This window comes from Lepidochelys kempii, chromosome 21, assembly GCF_965140285.1.
Source record: "Lepidochelys kempii isolate rLepKem1 chromosome 21, rLepKem1.hap1, whole genome shotgun sequence".
NCBI classification, from domain to species: domain Eukaryota; kingdom Metazoa; phylum Chordata; order Testudines; family Cheloniidae; genus Lepidochelys; species Lepidochelys kempii.
In genome coordinates, this window is record NC_136400.1 from 15,689,062 (window position 1) to 15,714,344 (window position 25,283).

Consider the following 25,283-nt stretch of genomic DNA (forward strand, 5'->3'; position numbering starts at 1 on the left):
CACATTTATTTTACATGGAGCAGATTTGTGGGTGTGGATTACTCAGCTTTTCACGAAACATTTTGTCCCCAAATGCCTGGTGCCTTAAATAGGAATTAGCCAGTTGCCACTTCACTTTACTGTAGCATACAGGCCAATGATTTAAATGCTGCATCATGGTGACCCATAAACAGGACAATCCTGGAGACTTGACAACTCTATGATGTTTTAAGAAAAAGCAACAGACGGCCACAAGGCTGGACAAAACATATGATAGAGAATCTGTGGAGATGGTGAGTACAAATATTTTTAAATCTTTACAATACATATTTATTTCTATAGTGCCCCACCAAGATACTCAGGGTACTACCAACATAATTCAGCCATTCCTAAACATATTAAGGGCTCCAAGGTTAAATGCTGTTGCAGACTGGGTTACTGCCATTTTTAGCCTCGACTTTTATTCAGATACATGTTGCTAACTGCAGGCATTTAGATGGCAGAACCACTTTCCCTGAACCATGTACAATCAACTGTAGCATTTTTGTTTGTTAACAGGGCTGCACAGAGCCAAAGTTTCTGAGACCTATCCCTATTCTGTGCAAGATTAAGTGCCTTACTTCACTGTACTCATCTGAAGTGACACACAGTTCCTCCCACGCTGCCTTGGACAGGGGCCAAGATGGCTTCCCACCCATGTCATACTTTATCTGTGCTAGAAGTGAATACAACGTGGTAAATATTTCCCCCTCTCTTTGCATTACAATTACCCCAAGAGGAACCGTGCAACAAACTGGTCCCTTACAGGAAGTTATGGTACATAACATTTTGCACTAATCTAGACAAGCAGGCTTTCCTTCTGTATCAGTCACTAAAGGGTTCACCTATGGCAATCTCTTGCTAATCAACTTCCCTTGTATCTGGGCAAAGAGCAGCCTGTGCTTTGGACATACCTTACCATATTAGGCAATGAGATCCTAGGAAGGGGAGAGCTCAAGATGTAGGCGGACCCTCCCTTCACCTAAGAGGGCAGGCTAGGAACTTCCTGTGCAGCAGCAGACCAGTTCCCTTTTTGGAAGCGTGGAAAGGGAAGAGGACAGAAGGACAGACTCCATCATGGTTCTAAGTGATGGCCTTGCAGGGCTATTCAAATGTGCAATCATGCTATTAAAGATAGCACCTTTGTAATGGGGCCAGGGTCACGTGCTCCGAAATACAAGCTTCCAACTAGTTGGATTTAAAGATGTATGTGTATTTTTTAAAGCAATGAGTTTGATTACCCCTCCCCCCCCCATTATAATAAAGCTATGGTTCTGCAGCAGCTGTCACATTGTCACACGGCAGCTGCAGTTCAATGAAAGGATTCTCAGATGCATCAGGTTTCACTTTGAATTTCTAGCTTATCCTGTAGAAGGGCTGAATTTCTTTAACTCTTTTTAATAAAAATGAGTTGGAGCACAAACTCCTACAGCCTCGTCCAATGACACTGTGTTAAAGACACAAGACACTCAAAAAGGTAAATAATGTGGAACAGAGTTTGGCTGGATGGTTGTAGCAGCAATTTCAAATAGTCAGGAAACTTTTAGAAAATAGTAATAGGATAACATTCAATACAAACAGAAGTGTGCTAAACCCACAGCTATTTGACTCACTTCTGTGTAAAGGGTCAAATCCATTAACATTGCTGTTGTGAAGCATTCTCTGGGCTGATACCAGAAGTTCATGTAAACAGGCCTTTTCTTCTTCACCTCTCATTGTCCTGGAAGTTTATAACTTTACCAAGTAAGCATTCACAAAGGTGCTTCACTGTATTTGTACACAGGCCAGGTTTACAGGCAGTATTTCTTTAAGATGCTGCACTGTCAGACAAGTTTATTGGCATGTTCCTGTACTGAGAGAAATACTTGGCACAGAGCTGAGTTACAAAAAGCTTAAAAGCCCATTGGGCCAGCTTTGGAACTTCTGAGCAAGGGACATTTTTGAGCCAGACAGAATTCCACTGAAAAGAACTGCAGGAAAATAATTTCTCTATTAATCACCACCTTTTATTCTACTTACATTATATAAAATTTGCTATTTTAAGTTATATTTTTCTTCCATCTTTTTTGCCCAAACAAAATGGTCATCTAAATTTTGCATCCAGATTATCCAAGTCCAAATATTTGTTGATCTTCCAGGTTTTCTGACACACACCCAGTAGTAAGGGCTTCTCTCTCCCAACAGCAGTGCAGAACCGCCCTCTACATTCTTTATCACTATACCAAGTATTTCTCTCAATACAGCAACATGCCTATAAAAACCTGTCACTCAATGCAGCATTGTGCAGAAACTGAACGGGGACCGGCTGGACAAGGAGACTGGGATGAGACACCTGAGAAGTGAAGACAGTTGGACAAGGTAGTGAAAGAAAACGAGACTGGGATGAAGAGGCAGGGATCCTGTGGAAAAAAATGATGATAACGTAACTAACAACTGTATCATGATGCATATGCACAAGGGGGTTACGGTAAAACAACCTTAACTCTGGAATTTCCCAGTTTTTGAGTGATCGATTTTCAGCAGGAGAATGCTTGGTTTTTAAACATAGTTTATATAATTTAATGTGTTTTTTTAAAAAGCAAACTAATATAGAAATTCCACTGAAAACCTTTAGATACACTGCACAGACCTCTGCCACTTGAGCTAAGCAAGTGACTGCTAGCAGTCATAGGTTGTCATCCCATCTATGGATCAGCGCTAGAGGGGGATGGGACACTTTACCCATGGGTTTCACAGATATTTACTAACCGAGGAATGGGTGGGACTCAGGAATACTGGAGTCCATTCCAGGCTCTGAAGGGTGTGTCATTTAATGGAACCAGACTTCTGCCTGCCTTCCCCAAACTTGACACCTTCAGCCTTGTCCACTCCAACCTGTCAAGGTCCTGAATCTTTCCCACCCCGGCTCCTCATTCCAGTCCCATTCCCCTTGCCTACCCATCCAAGTCTCCACTCCTCAGGCTTCCCATCCCAGTTCTAATCTGATCTGCTGCTCCATTCCACCCAGGCTTCCAGTCATCCCCTCGGTACACCAGCACCTTATTATATCAGTTTCCCATTCACCCCCCACCAACTGGCTCCTCCCTGTCCAAGCTTCTTCCTCCTCCTCCTCGTCTCAATCTACTCCTTCTCCTCCCCCTGGTCCAGCTGCCTGCTCTCAGTTCTGGTGCCCGGTCACAACCCAGCCCAGAGCAGCAATTACATAGAAAGACGAATTTAGTTCCCACAACTTTGAGCTGGTCCATACTCTGTTGCTTTGTGGGGACAGTCATGAGCAGCCTGGTCACATGCAGGAGCTGTGAGGGGTTGGAGCATGCTCATTGTGGGCAGATTTTGGTGAGATTTTAGCAGCTACACTCTAAGCTTAAAGTCTCTAGTGAGCATGTAATAACTGAGGTTTTTCAAAGGCTTATAACTTGGCCAGCTTTTCACAGGAACATTTAGCTCAAAGGCCACCAGCCTGCCAAATTTCAAGTTCCTGTTTCCAGAGAACTTCCCAGAAAAAAGGTGGACTCTGTGTGGCACACACGTACACACTCCCCAATGTATTTTCCCCCTTATGTCATTCTCTGAAATTGCTGAACAGGTTTGGCTGAAACTGCCCAGAAAGTTTCAGCTTCAGGCAGACCCCTGGCATGGAACATTTCAGCTCAGACGATTAAAGTCTGGCAATCTTTAGGCAACTGAAAGCAGGTTCTAACAATGGGAATTATGGCGCTACTGCTCTGTCTACAATACAGAGAGTCTGGGAAGAACATCTTGAGTTCCATGTTTTTAGTGCTCTACAAGGGAAGGCTCGCACAAGCAACTTTATGCAGTTGTAAGATAAGCAATCATCCTGATCAGATTCACTTGTATCAGGCCGAGTCAAAGAAAACGTCAAAGTCTATGACAAAGTCAAAGTCTTATGACCGAGTCAAAATCTATGACAAAGAAAACTTCATTTGTAACACCACAGAATTGAATATGGATCCCTCAACAATTGATTAAAATGTAGTGCCACCAACCGCCATTCCGCAAAATGATCTGGATAGCAAAATATGTGAAAAAAGCCATTTGCATTGAATGAAATTGGGTTCTTTTTAAACAATAAAATCATATGCCCATGCTGGCACCTGATGTCAACCACCAGTGAAGTACTTCTGGAGCCTTGAACAGCTGTTATTTTTCTCACGGTCTAACAAATGATGCACTGATGGTTTCGGAACAAACATTGTTCAACTGACTAAGACATGTTCCTGGCCCCAAGCATCTCTCAGCCCAGGACAGATAAGACCAAAAACAAGGCAAGATACTAGACTGTTCAGGCAATGGAAGGTTTGGCAATTATTGATGAAAGAAAGGAAGAGGGATTTGAAGAAATTTGGAGAATAGAGAGATTGTTCCAGTTGTAGGGGATAGAAGAATAGAAAGCCTGAAACCCAGAACAAGACAAGGGTGCAGGCATGGCAAGTACAAATATACTTGTTTTCTAAGTTAGAATGAATCCCTCTTACTCTATTGAGCCACATTCTGAGTTGAGAGATCTCTGCTTCCCTTGCAACCTCTGACAGCCACACTTCCTAAATTCTGCAGTCAGCCTTTTGATACAGTATATTAGACCCCTAGCACAGCCTTTATCCCACAGCCTCTGTCACAACCCTTCAGGTTTCCTTGACAATCAGACTACACAGACCTCATAGAACAGCAGATTCAATGTGTATGTGCGCCATATCTTCCCAAGGAAAGATCAGCAAGCAATCTGCTTCACAGAACTGGAGCGAATACCAGGCTTGGAGGCAATGTGCTGTTCAGACAGACACACTTTTCCTAACAAATACAAGTGAATTCACAGCAGTCCTGCTGCCATCAAAATGTAGATAACAGTAAGGTAGATATTAAGGCAGTCTACATCGTTGGATCCTCACTTACCCGAGACTCCTTCACTTCCTCACTCCCATCAACCTCATCATCCTAGAGAGGAAGAAGAAAATGAATGTAGCCATATAGGGGTAATAACTTCCATAGCAGCAAGGTTTGGACTTCCTGATATTTAGGTGACTAGGCTTTTCAAGACAGAGAGGTGCGGATTCCTGATATCTAGGTAACGGTGGAAAGATTTTGAGAAAGGGAGTGTAAAAAGGAACTTTAAGTCTCAGTAATCAAAGGCAGATTCTCAAAGGCAGGGGATGGCGCTTATCTCAGAGCTTCTCCAATTACCTCCCATTTGATAAACTTTAAAGGACAAGGTGAGTGAGGTAATATTTTACTGGACCAGCTTCTGTTGGTGAAAGAGAGAAGCTTTCAAGCTTACACAGAGCTTTTCTTCCTGGCACCTTTCAGGCCTATACACTAAGCTAACAGGATATAGATGTCCTATTCATAACCAGAAGCAAATCCATTTGGAACGCTGTAGACCAAATTCCCTTTTCTCCCACCCCAACAAGGTCACTCACATCTTTTGTCCAGAAAGAGATTCCAGTGCCTCTTCGCCTCTCCTTTGGCCGCCGCCTCTCTCGGATTGACTGCTTGTTTGGAGATCTATCATCTAAATCCTGATCTTCACACTCTAGCCAAACAAGGACAGACTGCTTTGGTTTAAATGATTTACCTGTGTGCTTTTCTCAAAGCCCTGGTAACATTTTCAAACTGGTTTCCATCACCAAGAAAGGGCTCATGTTGTACTACACCTCAGTCATTAAACATAAGAGATGTTTATTCCCCACTACACCTGATATTTTGCACTCCTTTCTTCTAGACTGGCCCAGACAGTGGTTGTCCCTTTATCTGCATAGCTCCCAACACCATGCAGGGGCATTAGCTTATCAGGATTCTCAGGGAGGAATTACATTAGTCAAGTTCTCTACCACCGCTTCCTGGAGGATCTAGATGTTCCCTCCCAGTAGATGGTCAAAAGAAAAGCCACCACCTCTTATTCATGTCTGCAAAGGCAATAAAAATGGACCATTTCATAAGGGACTTGGATACCTTCTTTCAGTCATTCTGTTCACATACACATCTGACAAGCTGGCAGCCCACCTGTACCAGTCCCCTGCTGGAAGAGCAGGAAATAAACCTAGAATCTCAGGCTATGTACACTGAGCATATTGCTTATTCATTAAACACCTTAACCTGAAATGCTTGGGTTGTCTTCTCATTTTAGGAGGTACATACCATTCTTCTCCATCTCAGTGGCCGTGCTTTGGAAGTCTTCTGGGTTCAAAGAATCAGGGCCCAGAGATCTGCTTGTCCGGGCCAGGCGAGAACTTGTGTAAAGAGAAGGGGCCGACGTAGAGGGAGATACTGGTGTTGTGAGTTTGTCTGTCTGTGCTGGACACCTTAATCGCCGATAGACAGACTGTAAATAAACAGAGCCATTAATAAAGGTTAGCAGACAGCTAACGACAAGGAGAGCTGGACTTTAGCTAACGGACGTAATCACTTGACATTTACAGCCCTTCACACTGCCGTTGGATAAACCACACCTTGCCACAGAGGACAGATTAGGAAAACAGCATAAAATGCATTCCATCGAGCTGGGGTGAGTGGAAGAAGAGAAAACAGGTTTTTGTTTGTTTTTAAAGTAATTTTGGATTCCACAGGCACAATCTGAACACAGCTTGAAGAGAGAATAGCAGCCTTGCTTGACCCATACTGCCAAGACTAGCAGGTATCCTTTATAGAAACAAACTGTCCAGAGTCTAAAGGGGACAAAAGAGACAGGACCATTATATATCTGTCCCCAATAAAGTGTTTGGTCAGTACTGCAATGTCACTCCTCCAGAGATATAGGAGACCATCACCACAGGACTTTGTTCGCAGTGGGATAAGATAGGGAGCTGCAAAAAGCCGTGAGCACATTTTATGGGAAAAGCCAGTCTGGGCTATAGAAGATGATTAGTAGAAATATCAGAGACTTCCAGGGTGCTTGCTAGGTGTGTAATATCTACTAAAGAGTTTCTGGATTCAGGCTTCTTTTCCTGTCATGTGGTTGTTAATCAGCTTCCATGTAAAACAAGCGTACATGCCAGTGATAAGATTAACAGTTGTGTAACAGGCTTGGTTAATTCAACTCAATCCTTTCCACAGGAAGTCAAGTCAATGGACCATAACTCATCTGTTTACAATACTTCTCGAGGTTTCATCGACTTAACTCCAGCTGGATGTTCATTTTGCAATAAGTATTCTCTATGTAAGAAAAGCCCCTTGGGTTCAAGAGTCCAAATAAATGTAATGCCTGGGGAGATGATGACCTCCTATGAGACTTCTCTATCCCTGCCCTCCCGCATCCAGAATCACCTGAATCCACCAACTATATTCAAAACATCTGTAGAGGAACATTAAGGCTAGAACAACGAGGAGTCCGGTGGCACCTTAAAGACTAACAGATTTATTTGGGCATAAGCTTTCATAGGTAAAAAAACCCACTTCTTCAGATGCTAGGCTTCAGTCCTGACCCTTATTGCCAGAAGAGAGGAACTGTGGCACAATTCTCCTTTTATTAGCCTTTGCATTCCATGGTATTGTTACTTTCATGATTTATTTTGTCTGACAAGAGAAGTGTTATGTCAAGTTGAGAACAAAGGAACAGATGAGCCATAATATGGCAACACTACACACAGCTAAATTTTTAAGTACCCACATGTCTAGATCAATCAGGCCTGGGTTATTTCTGACTGAACTAATCCTCCTAATAGCAATTCCACAAGGAGACAGAAGAATTTTACTCTATCTCAGTTGTCCCAAACCACTGAACTCTCAAGCAGCAGCTAGTACGGATAGAGAGATCACCTCCTCATCCTGGTTTCTATTCCACCAGGGCCGAGTCTCCTCCCGTCTCTCACTGCTGTCCTCAGTGCTCTCGGGTTTCTCACTTTGTTGTTCCTGAGCTTGCCGCTCCACTCGAGACCGGCTGAAAGTTCGTTCTGCCTCCTGAAGGTCTGTGAGTGTCACACCCTGGGAAAGGGGCAAGACTGCATCAGTTACACATGCGGATTTGTTATATGCATCATGCACCTGACAAAAACCTTCTCTTTAGTTAGATAGCAAGTTCTTCAAGACAGGTACCTGCCTAGGACAATGGGTCTCGATCCTGACGGAGCTCTCTTGCCCCTACCTTATATAAAGTAATAGATTGGGACAGCACTTAATACTTCTCAGCTAACTTGCATCATCACTGGACTCCTCAGAAGCAAACTCAGTGCAGAGCATCAAGCTGTAAGAGTGAAGAGCAAAGGAGCTTGCAATGTCACCAGCAACCAGAACTATAGCCTTAGCTTGTATACATCTGGAAGGGGTATGTTGAATTAACTGTTCCCAGGAACACTTCCTAGAGCTCACCAGATGTGCCTGTCTGAGTGTCTGGACTATAGCACCCCAATATATATTTTCTCCAGCCACTTTCTCATCACAGGATTTTACTTTTTATTCTATTACACACACACACACTTCTGATGGTGGTTCAGTCTGATGTACTCTAGACTAAGCCACAAATCGTAACCATCAACTACAGGCTTCAATGTGTAAAGTTACCAAATTCAGACAGGGAAGTAATATTCCTATAAACACAGAAAGGACTAACCCCATATGGCAACAATCTCATCGTAATTCACATGACTACCAGACAGATTAATTCCCATTCTGAATGTATAACACCCCCCCCCCCACCTTCCTTGGAGATGGGTGTTAAGGAGCCAGATCCTTGGAAAGAGACCTTGAACACTAGATTGATTTCTGGAAAGTTTACCCCCTCCTGGGTTCTGTGGGCCACTGTTGTACATAGATTAAGTACATTTGTTTTTGAATTTTTAAATTGTGCGGCTGATAGATATGAAGCCCATGGTGTTGTGGAAAGAGGCACAGCTGTCTGAGTGGAGACTGCAATGCAAGACAGAATGCAAGCCTTGATCCACCAGAACCCAGATCGGTTAGCCTTCCTTCTCTTTTCACTAAGGCTGCTGTGAATGACATGGGCTGAGCTGGATATATTTATGGGCAGTTCTTGGTTTAAATTCACTTTGTGGTGTTTAATTTAATGGGATGGGTGCCTAGAGTTATATTCAAAGAAATTTGATTCAGCCTACTCTCTGAATTTCCCTCTGATGCTGCTGTGTCTCTGACTTCAGCCCACAAAAACATCGGCAGGTATATTACAAACACTTTATTACACATTTTTGCAATAATGTTGCAATTTTTGCAACTTAGTCTACTCTTCTGGTATGTTTACTGAAGCTGGTAACCACGCAGACAGGGGGATTCTTATGGGATTAGTGATGGCACCTGTGCCTCTAACAGACCACCCATATTTTTCTCGAATTTTGGATGGTCCTCATGTCAGTGTAAATTCATAGTAATGTGATCATTTCTATTTTCTCCATTAGAAAACTGATCAGTAGAAATATTAACAATTTAAAATGAGACTGCTTTGTTCCCTCCCCCACCAAAACCAAACTAGCAAGTCATTTTGGACTTCCTACCTGTAAAAAGAGAAGTCATTTAAAAATACTGATGAGTTAAATCAACATATACATACACGCCACCTTCAGCATGTGGCCTTATTTTCCTGCACTTATGTAGCTCAAATATATAGCTTGTTTTTACACAATTTTGAGGTAAAATGGTTTGAATGGCAAGGATGTGAACTGGATGTCAGCCTGGTTGTAATCACTTCAAACAAAGACAATCAGTATTTGTAACAAACACTGATAGATCTTTAGAGAGCTGCTCACACATCCTGGAAAACTGTCCCAGCCAAGTTCAGAGCTGGAGAACTGCAATCTGCTAACCCATTTCTTCTTGAAGTTTAAAACGGATGTGTTTGTTTTCTGTTCCGAACTGTGTAACATTCTTGTCGGCTGTTAAAAGCATGTCATGTTTCACCCTATAAGTGGCTGCATTTCAGCAAATTAAATGACCCTTGTGCAGGGGTGGCCAATCTGTGGCTCCGGAGCTGCATGCGGCTCTTCGGAAGTTAATCTGCGGCTCCTTGTCTAGGTGCCGACTCTGAGGCTGGAGCTACAGGTGCAAACTTTTCAATGTACCAGGGGTGCTCACTGTTCAACCCACGGCTCTGCCCCAGGTCCTGACCCCACTCCACCCCTTCCCCCAAGGCTCCTGCTCCTTCCCCTGAGCCTGCCGCGCCCTCGCTCCTCCCCCAGAGCCTTCTGCACACTGTGAAACAGCTGACTGTGGTGGGCAGGAGGCACGGGAAGGGATGGGGAGGCGCGGATTGGCGGGGCTGCTGGCAGGCAGGAGACGCTGGTGGCAGGAGTTGATGATGGGGCTGCAGACATATTACTGTGCCTCTTTGGCAATGTACATTGGTAAATTCTGGCACCTTCTCAGGCTCAGGTTGGCCACCCCTGCCCTTGTGTATTGTTTGTGGTCACTTAGTCTGTAAAGGGCTTTGAGACCCAAGTGGTGTACAAAGACTTCTCCGATCAAAGGACTGTAGAGTTGCCTTGGCACCTTTTGTAGGCCACCACCCAATTCCCCTCCTGTTTACCCAGACAAGTCCAACCGCGTATGGTGATGGACTAGCAGAACTAGATACCACTGCCCATTAGCCTGCTACTCTGCTGGAAGGCCACCAGGAATTTCACTCCGCACCTGTGTAGACCTACGAGTCTGGCGGGCCTGTCTGGATCGGGCCTTCCTTAGTGACTCTGCTTCCTCATCCCGCACGGGAGTCAGATACGACCTGAAAGAAAGGGTCAGGAACACTTAAAATCAGACACTTCTGATCTGCAAGTCACGCCATTTCATACACACTACAGTGTTTTAATGTAGTCAGTGGAAAGTACACCTTCTGCTCCCGTTTAGCACACACTCTGCTGCTTTCCTAGGGCCACCCAGCACCTGGCTGATTGCTGCAACTACCATATTCATTGTAGTATCTTCAAGCAATGACTTCTGCAACGTTAACCTGTTCGACACAGTCTATGCTCCCCTGTAAGCCAACCCCATTAAAGGCTCACTCTGCATACTGTCTGGGATCCCATACACCCCTACCTCCTTCAAGTCTCGATACAGAATTAAATAAATCCAGAAACGTGTAACCTCATTCACAATCAGACTTCAGAATGTAAACAACTCCTGCTGTGCGTTCCTCACAGCCTTCAACTTGCCTTTCTGTCACAACTAATGCTTCCTTGGAATACGCACAGATCTAATGTGACCACTTAGAAGTTAAAATTCTGGTTTTATCAGTAGGAAATCTGTTACAGTGGACCTGTGCTGAAGTGCAGGCTTTCTGAAGAGAGAGAACCCCCGAAATACAGCCGTACTAAAGGAACTCACTCCAGCATACATATTGGAGTAAACCCACCCAACCCTCTTGGAGTTAAAGGTGATCCATTTAAAGCAGACAGAAGTAACCACTGTACACAGCATAGTTAATGCATGGAAAGATTAGATGTTTATATGAGAAAATACCTGTACAACAGACACGATTAAAGAGTTTCAGAAGGTTTATCAACCCTCCTGCTTCAGGGCATAAGCCATCTACTAAATGATAGGTGTTGCAGGAAAACCTTTCCCTATAGGCAGGTTATTTCATAATGGTCTATCAAGGGTTTCTTGTACCTTTCTCTGAAGTTTCCAGTATTAGCCTTTGTACTCAGCTGGACAGTGATCAACTAGTTGAAGGCACAATGAATGAGACAAGGGGTTGTGGACATTCTTGCTTCATTCACTGTGTGTCTTGTACTGTACAAACTGCAAGTGAATTAGTCCTAAAGACAAGCGGCTTGCTCCTGTAGGTGCATGGAATAGGGTGGTCTGGTCACATCTAGCCAAACACACATTTCTACATTCTGATTATTGCTCCCCTCCTCCTAAATAAATGTGACTGTTGAGAAAAAATACCTGTTTGGTTAAGCACTCAAACCAGGAAGAGACAAAGTGAAGGTTGCACACCAAAGCATAAGGACGGTCTAAATCAGTATGATATACATTTTGTACAACCTTAGACAAGTGGAGAGTCTTCTACTCTGCATAGCACTCAGAGGCAGTTAAAGTCATTTATATGAAGAGTACAGTTACAACGTATTAAGTACAACAGAGCAGTAGTGAAATTTAGCCAGCATACATAAATCACGTAACATAGACGATCAAGGTTGGAAGAGACCTCAGGAGGTCATCTAGTCCAACCCCCTGCTCAAAGCAGGACCAACACCAACTAAATCATCCCAGCCAGGGCTTTGTCAAGCTGGGCCTTAAAAACCTCTAAGGCTGGAGATTCCACCACCTCCCTAGGGAACCCATTCCAGTGCTTCACCACCCTCCTAGTGAAATAGTGTTTCCTAATATCCAACCTAGACCTTCCCCACTGCCACTTGAGACCATGGCTCCTTGTTCTGTCATCTGCCACCACTGAGAATAGTCTAGATCCATCCTCTTTGGAACCCCCCTTCAGGTAGTTGAAGGCTGCTATCAAATCCCCCTTCACTCTTCTCTCCTGCAGACTAAATAACCCCAGTTCCCTCAGCCTCTCCTCATAAGTCATGTGCCCCAGCCCCCTAATCATTTTCATTGCCCTCCGCTGGACTCTCTCCAATTTGTCCACATCCCTTCTGTAGTTGGGGGGACCAAAACTGGACACAATACTCCAGGTATGGCCTCACCAGTGCCGAATAGAGGGGAATAATCACTTCCCTCGATCTGCTGGCAATGCTCCTACTAATACAGCCCAATATGCCGTTGGCCTTCTTGGCAACAAGGGCACACTGTTGACTCATATCCAGCTTCTCATCCACTGTAATCCCCAGGTCCTTTGTTTGTAGTTAAGTAGATATGTTAGTTTACTGCTCTGAACTGCACCTAAGGTTTGCTGTGCTGCATGCTGCAGAAACTGTAGGACTTGCTAAATGAGTAAAATACATACCAGTAAGACATCAGTCCCATGGAAAGTCTAAATAAATGAAGATAACTGGACCATTCCAACAAAGTTTGAATAAACATGAAAAATTACAGCATGCTCCACGTTTGTATCCAAGACTTTTCCCTAAACTGTCTAATATACTGCATTTGAGAAACAGGATGTGATCATGTAAATTGAGACAATGCCTGTGTACAAGTGGGTAGAATTAAAAGGACACCAGATGCTGGGGGTGGGATCAACAAGTCTTCTAAAGAGTTGCACCTGTGAGGAGTCTTAATACTGCTGGGAAGCCCTGCCTAAGATGTATGTAGTACTTGAATAATCACCAGGATATCCTGGTGTTAACATATTTGTGATGCATTCATGAGCAGGAAGCTGTGTGTATGGGGTATAGTAGAGGCCCAAAGGGACATCAGGACAGCACATTTTGCAAAGCTTTCCTTTCATCCCCACATTTACAAAGGCTTAGGCCAAGATTTTCTTCAAGTGACTAGAGATTTTGGGTGCCCAACATGCAACACCTTGAAGGGGCTTGGTTTCCAGAGGGCGGGTGCTTGGTACCTTCTGGAAATCAGACCCATTTAAGAGGTCTCAGGTTGAACCCCGAAGATTGAGATGCCCCCAAAATCACTAGTGGCTTTTGAAAATGCAGGCCTTCATTTGCACACGTATTTTCCATCACTCATCGCAGAAGTGTTATTTCTGGAGCTCACCTAAAGTTACTGTAAATGTCTGAGAGGGTAACTATTATCAGACATGGCTCAACCACATCATTGCTGTGTAGAGTAGCTATTTCAAAGCTAAAAAGTGAACAACTCCACACTGCTCTTACAGTTTTTTCTTTCAGTGGATGTCTCCCTGAGTCTGTAAATTCAATCAACAAGCAGCACATCTAGTGACGGTTCGGTCGGGTGTTTGCTAGCTAGTAAGTCGGCTACTGTGAAAAGTGATATTTATATATATGTTAATACTACTTTTCACAGCAGACTTGCGCAGCCCCAGCAAGCTGGAGGACAAATTAAGTCCTGGATGAGGTGGTGGGTAGGGAGCACCTTATTTGTGTTTCTATTCTATTTAGGTTCAGTAAAGAACAGAGACAACTGCAGATTATTTTGTCTGCAAAAAAACTCTACATAAATAAATTACAATGATTTGGACATGTGTATGTGCATATTTGTTTGTTTTTCCGAAAGTTAATTAAGTATTTTAGGAAAAATTGTCAGAGTGGCCACCAGCAAGAGTCAGTGGCTGTACTCTGAGGCCACCAAAATTTTTCTTGTGAGAACCCATGCCCTAGATGCAGCCATAGAAGCACTTTAGTGTGAACTTGACACAAAGCTAAGTGCTTCTGGATAGAGTAATGGCTGGAAAGAGGCATATTCTGCAACCAAAGGAACTGTCTCCTGCTGTTTGAGACCTATTGTGTTCAGGGAAACAAGACTTTATGTTCATTCTTTGTATATGAACAGGATTGCACTAAAGAACACACCTGATTCCATCAATTTCTCCTAAAACTGCCAATATTCAGGGTCCTGTGGTTTAACTGTTTGGGTCAAAAGGGCAACAATAAAATGTTGCCTGCAAAGAAGGAAGGGGAGATTCAGGATGGGGCACAGAATGGGCAGCAGTGAAAGTGAGCACACAGACTGGTGAACCCAAAGTACTGGGGGCAGGTCAGCTTGTTAGCCTGTGAGCCCAGTGTCTCTAAGGTGAGAACGTGCCATGGAGAGAAACACCTCCCACGTGAGACCTAAGCGAAAAGAAACACTGCAGAAGAAACAACATGGTAACCCTTGGGCTACCCAGAGATACTGGAGAGGGAGGCGAATTTGCCTGTGGAATACAGCAGTTTAAGATACTTGGGTTAAAAGTGTTCGTTTCCTCCTTGCTAGCCTGTATTAGCACAAGCATCTTTCAGGGTCCAGCCATCCAAGTCAATGCCTATAGGCATGTAGATGTAGTCCGCCTAGCTATCAGCAGCCCGCCGCTTCTGGTGGAAACATCGCCATCCAGCTGAAGAAGGCGGCTGTGTAGCTTGAAAGCTTGTCTTTCACCAACAATTTGGTCCAGTAAAAGATACCACCTCACCCACCTTGTCTGTCTGAAGAATCAGTATTTTATTCTAGTAGTAATGACGAAGGGCCCTTTGCCCTAAGGATATCACGGTTCGTGTGGGTCAAAACTCAGTAACCCTGGAAGTTAAACATTTGTCTTCATTTAACTCCCAGGCTGTCTCTTTCATCACAGGGCATTTGACAACATTCAGCTGGAAAGAGTTATAAACCCAGAGTATGCATTTATCATAAAAACTTAGGCTATGTCTACACGACAGCCGGTGTTGGCATAACTTATGTCACTCAGGGGTGTGAGCGACAAATTACACTGATAAACGCTTGCGTGCACAGCGCTATGTCGGTGGGAGAGCTTCTGCCGCCCACGGAGGTGGTTTCATTTTGCTGACAGGAGAGCTCGGCATGCCATCGGCATAGAGCACCTTCACCAGACTCAGTACAGCTGCACCGCTGCTTGTATAGACATGGCCTTAGTTACAAAGGATCCACACCCTTGTAAAACCCCTCGTTATCCTACCTGTCCATACAAAGACCAATATTCTCACACCAATAATAATACTAAGAATAAATGCATTTTGTGCAGACAATAAGTACATGATTTCCATTCATTTCAACAATGGCACTGCTGCTGACAGAGAAGGGCTATATTTCATGTGGCTCATTCTACCTGGAACTCCCCCAATGTACTGGGCCCACGCCCTCCTTAAATCCCACCTCTCTAGCTCATGACTGACTCTCTGAAATGACCTTAATAGACAGTGTTACAGGATAGCCTAGAGATCTGTTTGTTTTATTTTCTTAGAAGTCAAAGCTGAATTTTGCTTCATGACATCTCTGGCTATGAATAGCATGGGTTACTGAACCCTGAACAGCTACGTAATCTGCAAATGTTCAGCCCATAGATAAAGCCAGCACTTCGAGTTCCTGCTCCTAAAGATACAGTATCACTTCAGAATAATGCAGCAATTTCATGTTAATCTTTTCAGCTAAAAAAGCGGAACAGGAATCTGCCACTTTAGATATTTATAACATTGCTAAGCATCTTCAGGGACTTGTGACAAGGCAGCTAACCCACTATGCTTTTTAATAACCAAGGATTTTTCTTAAATGGCAGCATTTTACAAAATAAATCCATTATCCCTAGAAAGGAACTCTTCTGATAGGATAGCACAGAGAAAGCATAAACATGTTACCTCCTAATGCAGGCCTGCATAGCAGCTTGAAGGTCAGGACAAGCTTGGAGATTTTAGGAAAGGTGGCGAAATCCTGCAGGATCAGCACTGTCTCCCTTGGAAACTAACGGAAACCTGCACTGTCGCAGCTATCCCCGCAAGCTTGAGGTAGGGAGAGACTTGCCATTTGCTAACAAACGGCCTGCAAGCTTTGCGGGGGAGGCCAGACGCAAGCGCTGCAGGAAACAGCACTGATAACAGTTCCCAAAATACAATCCATTATACAGATACATATTTTATGCAGTAGACAGCAAATCAATAACCAGTCTTACTGGGGAGGAGGCAAAAAGGCTACTCTCCTGATCACACAAAAAAGCAGACAGGGAACGCTCCTATTCTTTGCTTCTTTATTCCACCCTAGCACGAACACATCTCATGCATCAAACTATAAATACTGATTAAATCAGTAGCCACAGAAAGCCATCTGAGGAACATTTAGGGATACCTGACAGGCAGGAGTGAGAGACATGTCAGACTCTGCAAGCACTTTAAGCAGAAAATCAGAAAGGCCTGAGCCTGCCAATGGTGAGTGATTTAATAAGCTGAGGACAAGGGGATAAGATTTCAGGATCTAATACTCTAAGTGTGCCTCAGCTTACTCTAAACAGCTTGTTTGAACAGGCCATACCCTATTTTCAGTACCTGGTGGTTCTGCCTTAACATTAGTTTAGACTGTGGTGAATAGTTAGGCCTGGAAGAATCCGATTTTCTATTGGTAAGTGTTGGTAAATGTTGATTTCACCGTACACACAAGCTGACAAAAATATTTCCACCGGTAATTATCAAAATTTACAGATAGACAAAGTAAAAAAAAATGCTGCTTGGAAACATAAGAGTAAAAATCCAGTGATTTAGATTTCTGAAGTAGGCTCATTACAAATGGACTAGCAAATGAATAGTAACAGGTATGATTTGTTGATTTAAGGATATTTACTTTGTATACTTTGATGTGAGGTTGACAATTTTTGCTTTAACAGTTTATAAAGCTTTAACTTTTTCCTATCTCAAAGTCTACGGTCATTAAATGCCTGACCCCTCATCATTTCCCACACCTGTGAAGTTTATATTTAAAAAAAAGATAAAAATAAAAAAACTGCTTTAAAAATCAATATCTGTTAAACCAATAAAAAACAGAAACTGAACTCTGCCAGTCTATGACTAGTCACCCTGCTTCAGCCTGAATGTGAAAGTCTTAACATAAAAAGGTTTAAATGTTCAAGAGCTGGATGATCTGTTTTGAAGCATGATTAGAAGGGTGACAAAAATAAAGCTGAAATTCTCCATATGCTCAGTTGTACCTGATACAATGAAGGCCTGACCCCCCAAGATCAGAAGGTTCAGAGGACTTGCGATCGGTGTCAGTTCCTTTTCAAACTACAAGTGCTCCTTTATTCTTCCTTTTTTGCTGCAATGCTTACGAAGACTTGGACAACTGTTAGGCAGCTGGTGTGCTGAGCCAGCTGCCTGTCATGCCACCTAGTGTTTTCTCACTGCTTCACTGTGCTCCCCTATCTATCTGTATCCACCTGTTGGCTTTTGTCTTTAGACTGAAGACTCTCTCGGGGTAGAGACTGGCTTTGTTCTGTGTTTGTACAGCTTTGTCCATAACCAGGGCTCCTTGGAGTTACTGCAATACAAATAAGCGCTTTGCTAGGGGACCCAAGTGCTGGCTGTCCATCAGCATCAGGTGCTCCATATTCTTCCAAAGGGATGAGGAAATGAAACAGTGGCATGGAGTCTGGACTAATTCAGGAAAACTCATGAAGACAGCAGGGAGGAAAACAGCAAGGAATTAAAGCTAGTGACTGTTTTGGATAATGCAAAAGGCTAAACCACACTCAGTTAATAATTTGGCTGACACCTTCCCACACACCAATTGTTGACTAAACCCTATAGAGAAACCTGAAAAAATGTGAAGTGAGGTGCCCCTTAAACAGACTGATTTCTAAAAAAATAAAAAATTTTACATACAGTTTCTGATTGGGCTTGCTTTGTAGTACATCTTAAATTTTAAATATTCTTCAAAAAATGATTGGGAGGGTTTTGGGGGTTATTTTTGGTTCATGTAGAGCTTTTCAGCCAGGGAAAGATTAATTGACTGCAGGGGGAAAAGAATTAAATACACGTAAGTGCTGTCAAGTGCAAGGTAAACAGAAAGAATGGAAATAATTCCCTCCAGTAGCTGTTTAGTTACCTAAGGCGTTAGTTGCAGCTACAGTAGCAGCAAAGTTGTCCAGACAGAGTTAGGATTTTCAAGTTGACTTCCCTTAGAAGTGGCAATGTGATGCCAAAACTACAGGTCCCAACGTGCAAAGCTCAGCTCCAGATGGAGCATTGCATGCTGGGGCTGCGGTCTCCATAGGCTGTACCTTTGTGTGAAAGGAGGGAGCTGTTGCATGAAATGGAGCAGAATGTAAGCCAGGTGTAGCACTCAGCCAGGCACAGCTTGGGTGCCCCCGCCCAGAGAGATTTTGAAGTCTCTCTCACGCTTCTCATCTTAGAGTGAGAGGCATTTCTTGAATGAAAGCAGTGAACGCATATGTCACCTTCCACAAGGTGCAGTGACACAGCAAGCAGGACTGACATTTGAAGAACTTTGACAATAGCTATTTTACCGTAAGGAGAGCAGTTCCTGAAAAAACAAACCAACCCCTGGAAGCCTGAACACTGGAAGAAACGTCTCACCATGAGAAATTGAAACGGAAGGGGGACACAAATGAAATGCTATCAGAGGGGTAAAGGGTGCAACAACAAACCAGGAACAACAATGAATGCCCAGCAGACACTGTTAAGCAGCCCTCTACTGCCACCTTATGGAATTGTGAGATTTCAGAAATGTCTGAATATTTGCAAAAGAAAAGTTAACCAGCAGGTTGGAAGCTTATTTAGTAATATTGGCAATATTTTCTATAACTTGTAACAGATTTATACACACTGGATAGCTAAGACTGTCATCCTTTATCCTACTCAAAGCCTGTAGCTTTATGCTGAAGATACGCAATATTAAATGCTTCAGGGGCTTTTGGGGACAGTAATTCGCACCAAGATGAATGGAAGGGACCTAGTCTTTATTGCTGCAGCTTATGCCAAAATTGGCGCACAAAAACTGCAGAGCAGCTAACTTACCTGATTCACCACTCAGCCTGCAGCATTCACCAGCAGATGCTGGGAGTAAAGGCAAATGTAATGAACGGCCCATGTTTTTAAGCTGAAATAGTTCTCAGCTATCCACACTGTATATAGTCTCCCATAAATACACCAATAAGTATTTAGCCTTTGGGGATATTTTTGGAGAGGTGGTATATAAATCAGACACATTTAGAGAAAGAACCCCGAACTGACACCTCACAGACAGACAACCTCACTATCAAGTACATCGAGCAAACAAATGGGACACACCAGTGCCTTTGATTAGTAAGGAAGAGAGGTAAAGGGGAACACTTTGGATGCAAAAAAAATCTAGAAGTGAAAGGCAGTTTTACCTGCTGTTTGTGTCATTCTGTCCTTTATTCCAGTCCCTTCTAAGCAGTTCAGAGAACACTGGAACTACTTAGTTCTCCTGCGCATTCCTCTAGATTCCTGCATGTGCTAGAAAGCCACGGAGAGGACCCTTTAGGTCAGCAGGCCAGCCCACAGCCTGGGCTTATCCGTCCAAATTCCAGTTTCTTCATCGGGAACAAAAATGCAGGATGTGGGTGCCAAATAAAATCCCCACCCTGAACACTGTGGAGCAAAATCAGCCCGGGAGCTGAAAGCCTAGCAGTACACCTGCTTGCTTTCTGTACAGGAAACCAGACTCTCGAGAATAGTGACACCCCACCCCACACCTCGACCTTTCCCAAACACAAATGCAGCCTGATTTCCGATAAAGCAAAGGCAATCTCTCCCTCTGCCAAACTTGGAAAATCAGAGAGCCAAAAGAATTCCTGACCCTCCCACGTCATCCCACCAGCTTTTTATAAAAAGGGACAATTTTATCTGAAAGAGATTAACTGTAAGAACATAGCGGATAAGAGCTTTCAACAGCAGGTGCTGGATGATTACTCACTTTATGTGCAGGGAGACCTTTTAACTTGTTGCTGTCCTTTGCTTACCCAGTGTGCTGCATGAGGAAAAATCTCTCCCTTCTAATTAAGCAGGTATGCCCTAAGCACTCTGTTCAATTAGTGTCTAAGGCCCTGACAAACTTCTACAAGAACTACTGTATAAGGCGGTTCAGGCAATTGAAAAGCTTTAGATCAGACATTTTCAAACTGTGTGGCACGCCCCCTTAAGGGTTCGGGGAGGGTGAGCAGCAAGTCAAGGCGGGCTTGTGCAAGCCCCATATGGTGGGGCCCAGGCCAGCCCCAATGGGGGGCAAGGAGGGAGTGCCACCTGCACCCTGACTCCCTTAGCCTGTGGGTCAGTGTCAACATCTGCGGATTTCCACTCCCGGCAGCCTCCATCCCCAGAGACCATCGCACGTGCCTTCCCCTACCCTGAAAACCTGAGGGGCTAGAGGAAAGGAGCAGGTAGTAGCCCTGCCCTAGAGGTGCAGCCTGACTGCAAGGTAGAAGCAGCCGGCTGCTGAGGAAGCCTCGGCTGTGCCATTGGTAAGTATCTATGTATTTGAAACTTACAGGTGTAGGTAATTTAATTAAGATTGTGTTAAGGTCTCTTAGGTTTATGAGTAGGCTGTCAAGTGTAATTTTGCATGTGTATTTTTGTCTGGGTTGGTGGGGGCACAACCAAAAATTGTAACTCAAAGAGGGTGGGGATGCTCAGCTCAAAAAGTTTAAAACCCGCTGCTTTAGATTAAATAGTGAGACTAAGAATTGGAAGTCCATAGTGTACAGACCATTTGTGTTCAAACTTGCAATCCATGGAAATGATCAAATTAACATATACACAAAACTTAAATATTGAATTGAACCAAAGTTCTTAACATCTGAAACACCCGATAACAGAAAGGCACTCAAATCTTAGTGTGGAGACACTTGTGGTTTATTCTAGTGTCTGTTCTGGATTGACATTCTAAAATAGCACTTGAAAAAACTGATTTTTCTAGTCTAATCCTCTGGAGACCAGATTTCCATGCTGCTTTGCAGGTGGCTCTAGAAAATAACACGAAGGGTTAACAGCCATACCAGGCATCCACACTTATGCGAGAAGAGTCATTGTGTTCTGACTCTGGACAAAAACAAGAATCATGAGGTACAATGGTCTTGCCAAAATCTGCTCTTCTAACAGCACTGACGAAGGAGGCCATGGGTTCAGTTATTAATATAGATTACATAACTTATTTAGCTATCTACATGCTGCTTTAATTAGCAAATGGATCCCTGGAACTCTTTGGAATTAAAGGAAAGGAGGAAAGAGAAGGCATTTGCCAGAGATGTTTACCCAGTGACAGTCAGCTTTCTTTGTTCCCTTGAGAAAAGTCTGAGAGACTAGCACTCTTTTTAAAGAGCAGGGTGTGATGTTAGAATAGGAGGGAGCAAACAATGCCAGGACTTTTTCCCCAAAGCCCTGAAAGACACAGGCCCAACGCTGTCATTCACACTGATCCTGCGACTTAGGCCTGGTCTGCACTCGAAAATTAGGTTGGTATAACTATATCACTCAGGGGTGTGAAAAATCCACACCCCTGAGCAATGCAGCTAAACTCCTGGTGTAGATAGTGCTAGGTCAGTTGCAGAATTCTCCTGTCAACCTAGCTACTGCCTCTCGGGGAGGGGTTCTCCCGTCAGCATAGGCAGTGCCTTCACTGAAGCGTTTCAACGCTTGTTCAAAAAAAATAAGGGAAACCAACCATTTTACCATTCGTCTGAAAGTGATTATACACCAACAGCTTGCTCTGTGCAGTCAACACCTTCCCCCATTTTGACGCGTCTTTCATAGGGGAACACTGGAAAGAAAATGATGTTACAAAATAGGAAACTGATTGTAAAACCAGCACCGACTAGCAGGGGAATTAGAGAGGGGCAGGAGCAGTCAACTAAACTACTCCTAATTCTTGCATAAACTGATTAAATTTCAACGTCAGAGATGCCCCTTTAGAATGACTATCACTACCAGGTGCTCAAAGGCCTGGTCTACACTTACAACTTGTACCAGAAGAGCTATGCCCGTTAAAAAGGAAGTCAGGTGTAATCAGCACAGTTGTGCCTGTATAAGCTTTGGTGCAGATGCACTTACACCAGAACTGAAGTGCTTTTGCTGGTACGGCTTGTGTCTCTTGGGGAACTGCGTAAGTAGGGCTTCTGGTTTTGGGGCATTTATTAAATTCATTCAGGGGGGTTATTTTCAGCAATTTGAGTTTTATGAAGATGTCCAAAATTGGGGGGGTTTAGGCCCTCTGTATATACTGTACTGAGTCATGTGTATTAAGTGCACTTGTTACAATAGTATGTACTATAACGAATCACAGAATATCAAGGTTGGAAGGGACCTCAGGAGGTCATCTAGTCCAACCCCCTGCTCAAAGCAGGACCGATCCCCAATTTTTGCCCCAGCTCCCTAAATGGCCCCCTCAAGGATTGAACTCACAACCCTGGGTTTAGCAGGCCAAATTCTCAAACCACTGAGCTACTCCTCCCCCCTCTGTAATGTTCCCTAGATCCCTTTAATGTACCGCTGTTTTAATCAGCACTATGTTAAAGCACACTAGGGAACCTTCAGCGCACACCAGGAGGATCTACATGGACCAATTAACATTCAACACAACAACATGCTTTAGAAATCATAACACCATAGTCCACATTATGCTCTGTGTAGACAAGGTCTTAGATACAAGTAACCAGCTCCTCTTATTTCATTATTATTATTATTATTTTTGAATCAGGGTGTTTTATTAGGGTTCATCAGGTAAAGCTGAAACTCAGAAGCCGTATGTGCAAGCCATGCCCTCAGAACCACTTTTATGCTGGCATTAGCGTTGTCGTACCAGGAGGGTTTGCCAGCACAGCTGTCCAGCAAGACTTTTTTGTACTGTAGGCAAGAGGCTTGCCCCCCCCGAATCCTTTCAAGAAATCCTAGGGGAAGCTCATCTCTCTCACCACATGACACTTCACTATAAGAGGTCCACTCCACACACGCTTTTCAGCCAGTCCCTGGAGGGTGTGGCCCCTTTATAGCTGAAGGTTTAGCAACCTCATCTGAATCAGCTCTGCTTGATGGAAGGCTTCGGAGAAGTCCAGACCTCTGCAATGCTTGTTCTGGGACCTGACATCTCACAGCAATACCAGATAAATCTAACAGCGAATCAGGACTGCCAAGATCTTCCAGAAAGTCATGTCCATCTACAATGGATATTAGTAACTGGACACAGAACAAGTGGGCTGCATTCAGACTGGTGGGGGTTGAGGAGAACATGGCCACCACTTGTGATGCTCAATGCAAGGTAAGACTGTGAGGGGTAGTGAGCACCACAGTGAAGGGGCGGACACAGTTCCTTGGGAAAAAGTGATAAAAAAACTGGTAACAGTTGAGAGAAATCATTGTAACAGCAGCAGACGGATGGCCTCTCAGCCGTGTAAAGATCTTTCATGGGCAGTAAGGGTCATCATAGCATCTCAGAAAAACAATCACTTGACCAGTACCATGCCTGCAGCTCTAACAGGAAAAGCTATGGGAGTCCTTACCATCCATGGCAGAGCACAAACCCAGGAGGGGTGATCAATTAGCCTTGCATATGAAGGGGAAGGACTTAGATGTGAGATTTTTATATACTGCTTCCATAAACCTGCAATCCATGCCTTTTAGAGAATTTTATTTACACAGTTTGGCCTAGACTGGACAAAGATTTTACAATAGGGAGCAATCCTGCATTAGCAGGAAATAATTTAGGCAGCCTGACAGGTGTTCTCCATCTCCAACTTCTCTAATTCCATAAAAAATCAGCTGGCAAAAGTACTAGCCGCACAGGAGGCAGGGCATCTTTCCAACTAGTAGGCTCAGCCACAGACTGCAGCAGCAGAATTAAGGGGACACTACCATATACCTGTATCTAAAATCAGCTATCTTACAGGACACGGGTAGCGGTTTGGTACAGCACATTCCAACTGCATAGGATAATCCTCACATGGATTTGTGAGCTTTTAAAGGAAAGATGCAGGGTTTGTGATGCATTTGCCAATTGCAACGTTTTGGTAGCCAGAAGAACCAGGTGGCAAAGACACAGCGAGAGACAGCAGAGCAAGCCAGCATTCAAGACAGAGGGGTGCCACCTGAGCAGAGACAGAAGAGCATCCCAGACCACTTGTCTAGTCATTCCTCCTAAACCTAACAAAGTGTTTCACTTTAATCTTTTGACTTCAGAGAGTCTAAGGCAGTACCTTGTGGAGGTATCTCCCTGTTCTAATATTATCCAGGGGGCTTGTTTACATGTTATTGTTGCTAAGAGGAACGTGGAGCTTTGGAAACACTGTACCAGACTAGAATGCTACTGCAACAGCTGCCATTGGGAGCTGAAATCCATATAATGCTTCCCTGACAACTGTTTGCCATTTTCCGTTTTTAACAAACCGGTTTCTTTGCCAATCAGTGCTTTTCCACTGAGGTGACCCCACCAGCTTCTGCCATTCCCAAACCCTAGTTCAAAACCTGCAAGCAGTAACTATTCTGGTATCCCCGCTGTCACAAAACTCCACGTTAACAACAAATGAGGCAGCTTGAACCTACTGGTGCAATGCTGCGTCTGAATATGCAGCGAGTGGAGATGGGGCTAGGATTTGGGGGTTTCTCTTCTTTATAGTTAACAGATTTAAAAGATGGCTCACAAATAAAAATGCAAGACACCTAAAAGGACCCAACATTTGTGTGTACTGGTTTTGCAATAAAATTAACTTTTTAGTCTTGACTGTCTAATTCCAATCACTCAGATATCTTGGCAGATTTATCTCCCCAACGGCACTGCCTACTGTCAAATCAGCACAGTGCACTTTGACCAGTTTCCACAATATCCCACAATGGAGTATTCACAGTAATGACAGCATTACAAAGCACTCTATGCAAGCTAATGGGGATGAACTTGAAGGCTGTGTAGCTGCAATTGACTATGGTTAAGTTTCCATTCAGATAAAATTCATTTAACATGGTCTAGCCAGTTGGTGCCTAACTCCC

The 25,283-nt window shown here is 43.7% G+C and overlaps 1 protein-coding gene across 11 annotated transcripts in view; it reads right to left on the reverse strand.

Annotated features, from left to right (window-relative positions):
• Positions 1-25,283, reverse strand: part of PPP1R12B (protein phosphatase 1 regulatory subunit 12B) — a 178,579-nt gene that overhangs the window by 60,469 nt on the left and 92,827 nt on the right. For 8 of the 11 annotated variants that reach the window (XM_073319698.2, XM_073319695.2, XM_073319696.2 and 5 more), the window contains 5 exons: positions 10,606-10,696; positions 7,789-7,953; positions 6,172-6,355; positions 5,454-5,566; positions 4,930-4,971 (listed from right to left, as the gene is read on the reverse strand). In XM_073319698.2, coding sequence (XP_073175799.1) covers positions 4,930-4,971; positions 5,454-5,566; positions 6,172-6,355; positions 7,789-7,953; positions 10,606-10,696 — 595 coding nt within the window. Of the gene's footprint in view, positions 1-4,929; positions 4,972-5,453; positions 5,586-5,985; positions 6,053-6,171; positions 6,356-7,788; positions 7,954-10,605; positions 10,697-25,283 lie in introns of those variants that run through there. The other 3 variants (XM_073319702.1, XM_073319705.1, XM_073319704.1) reach the window with 3 other exon arrangements.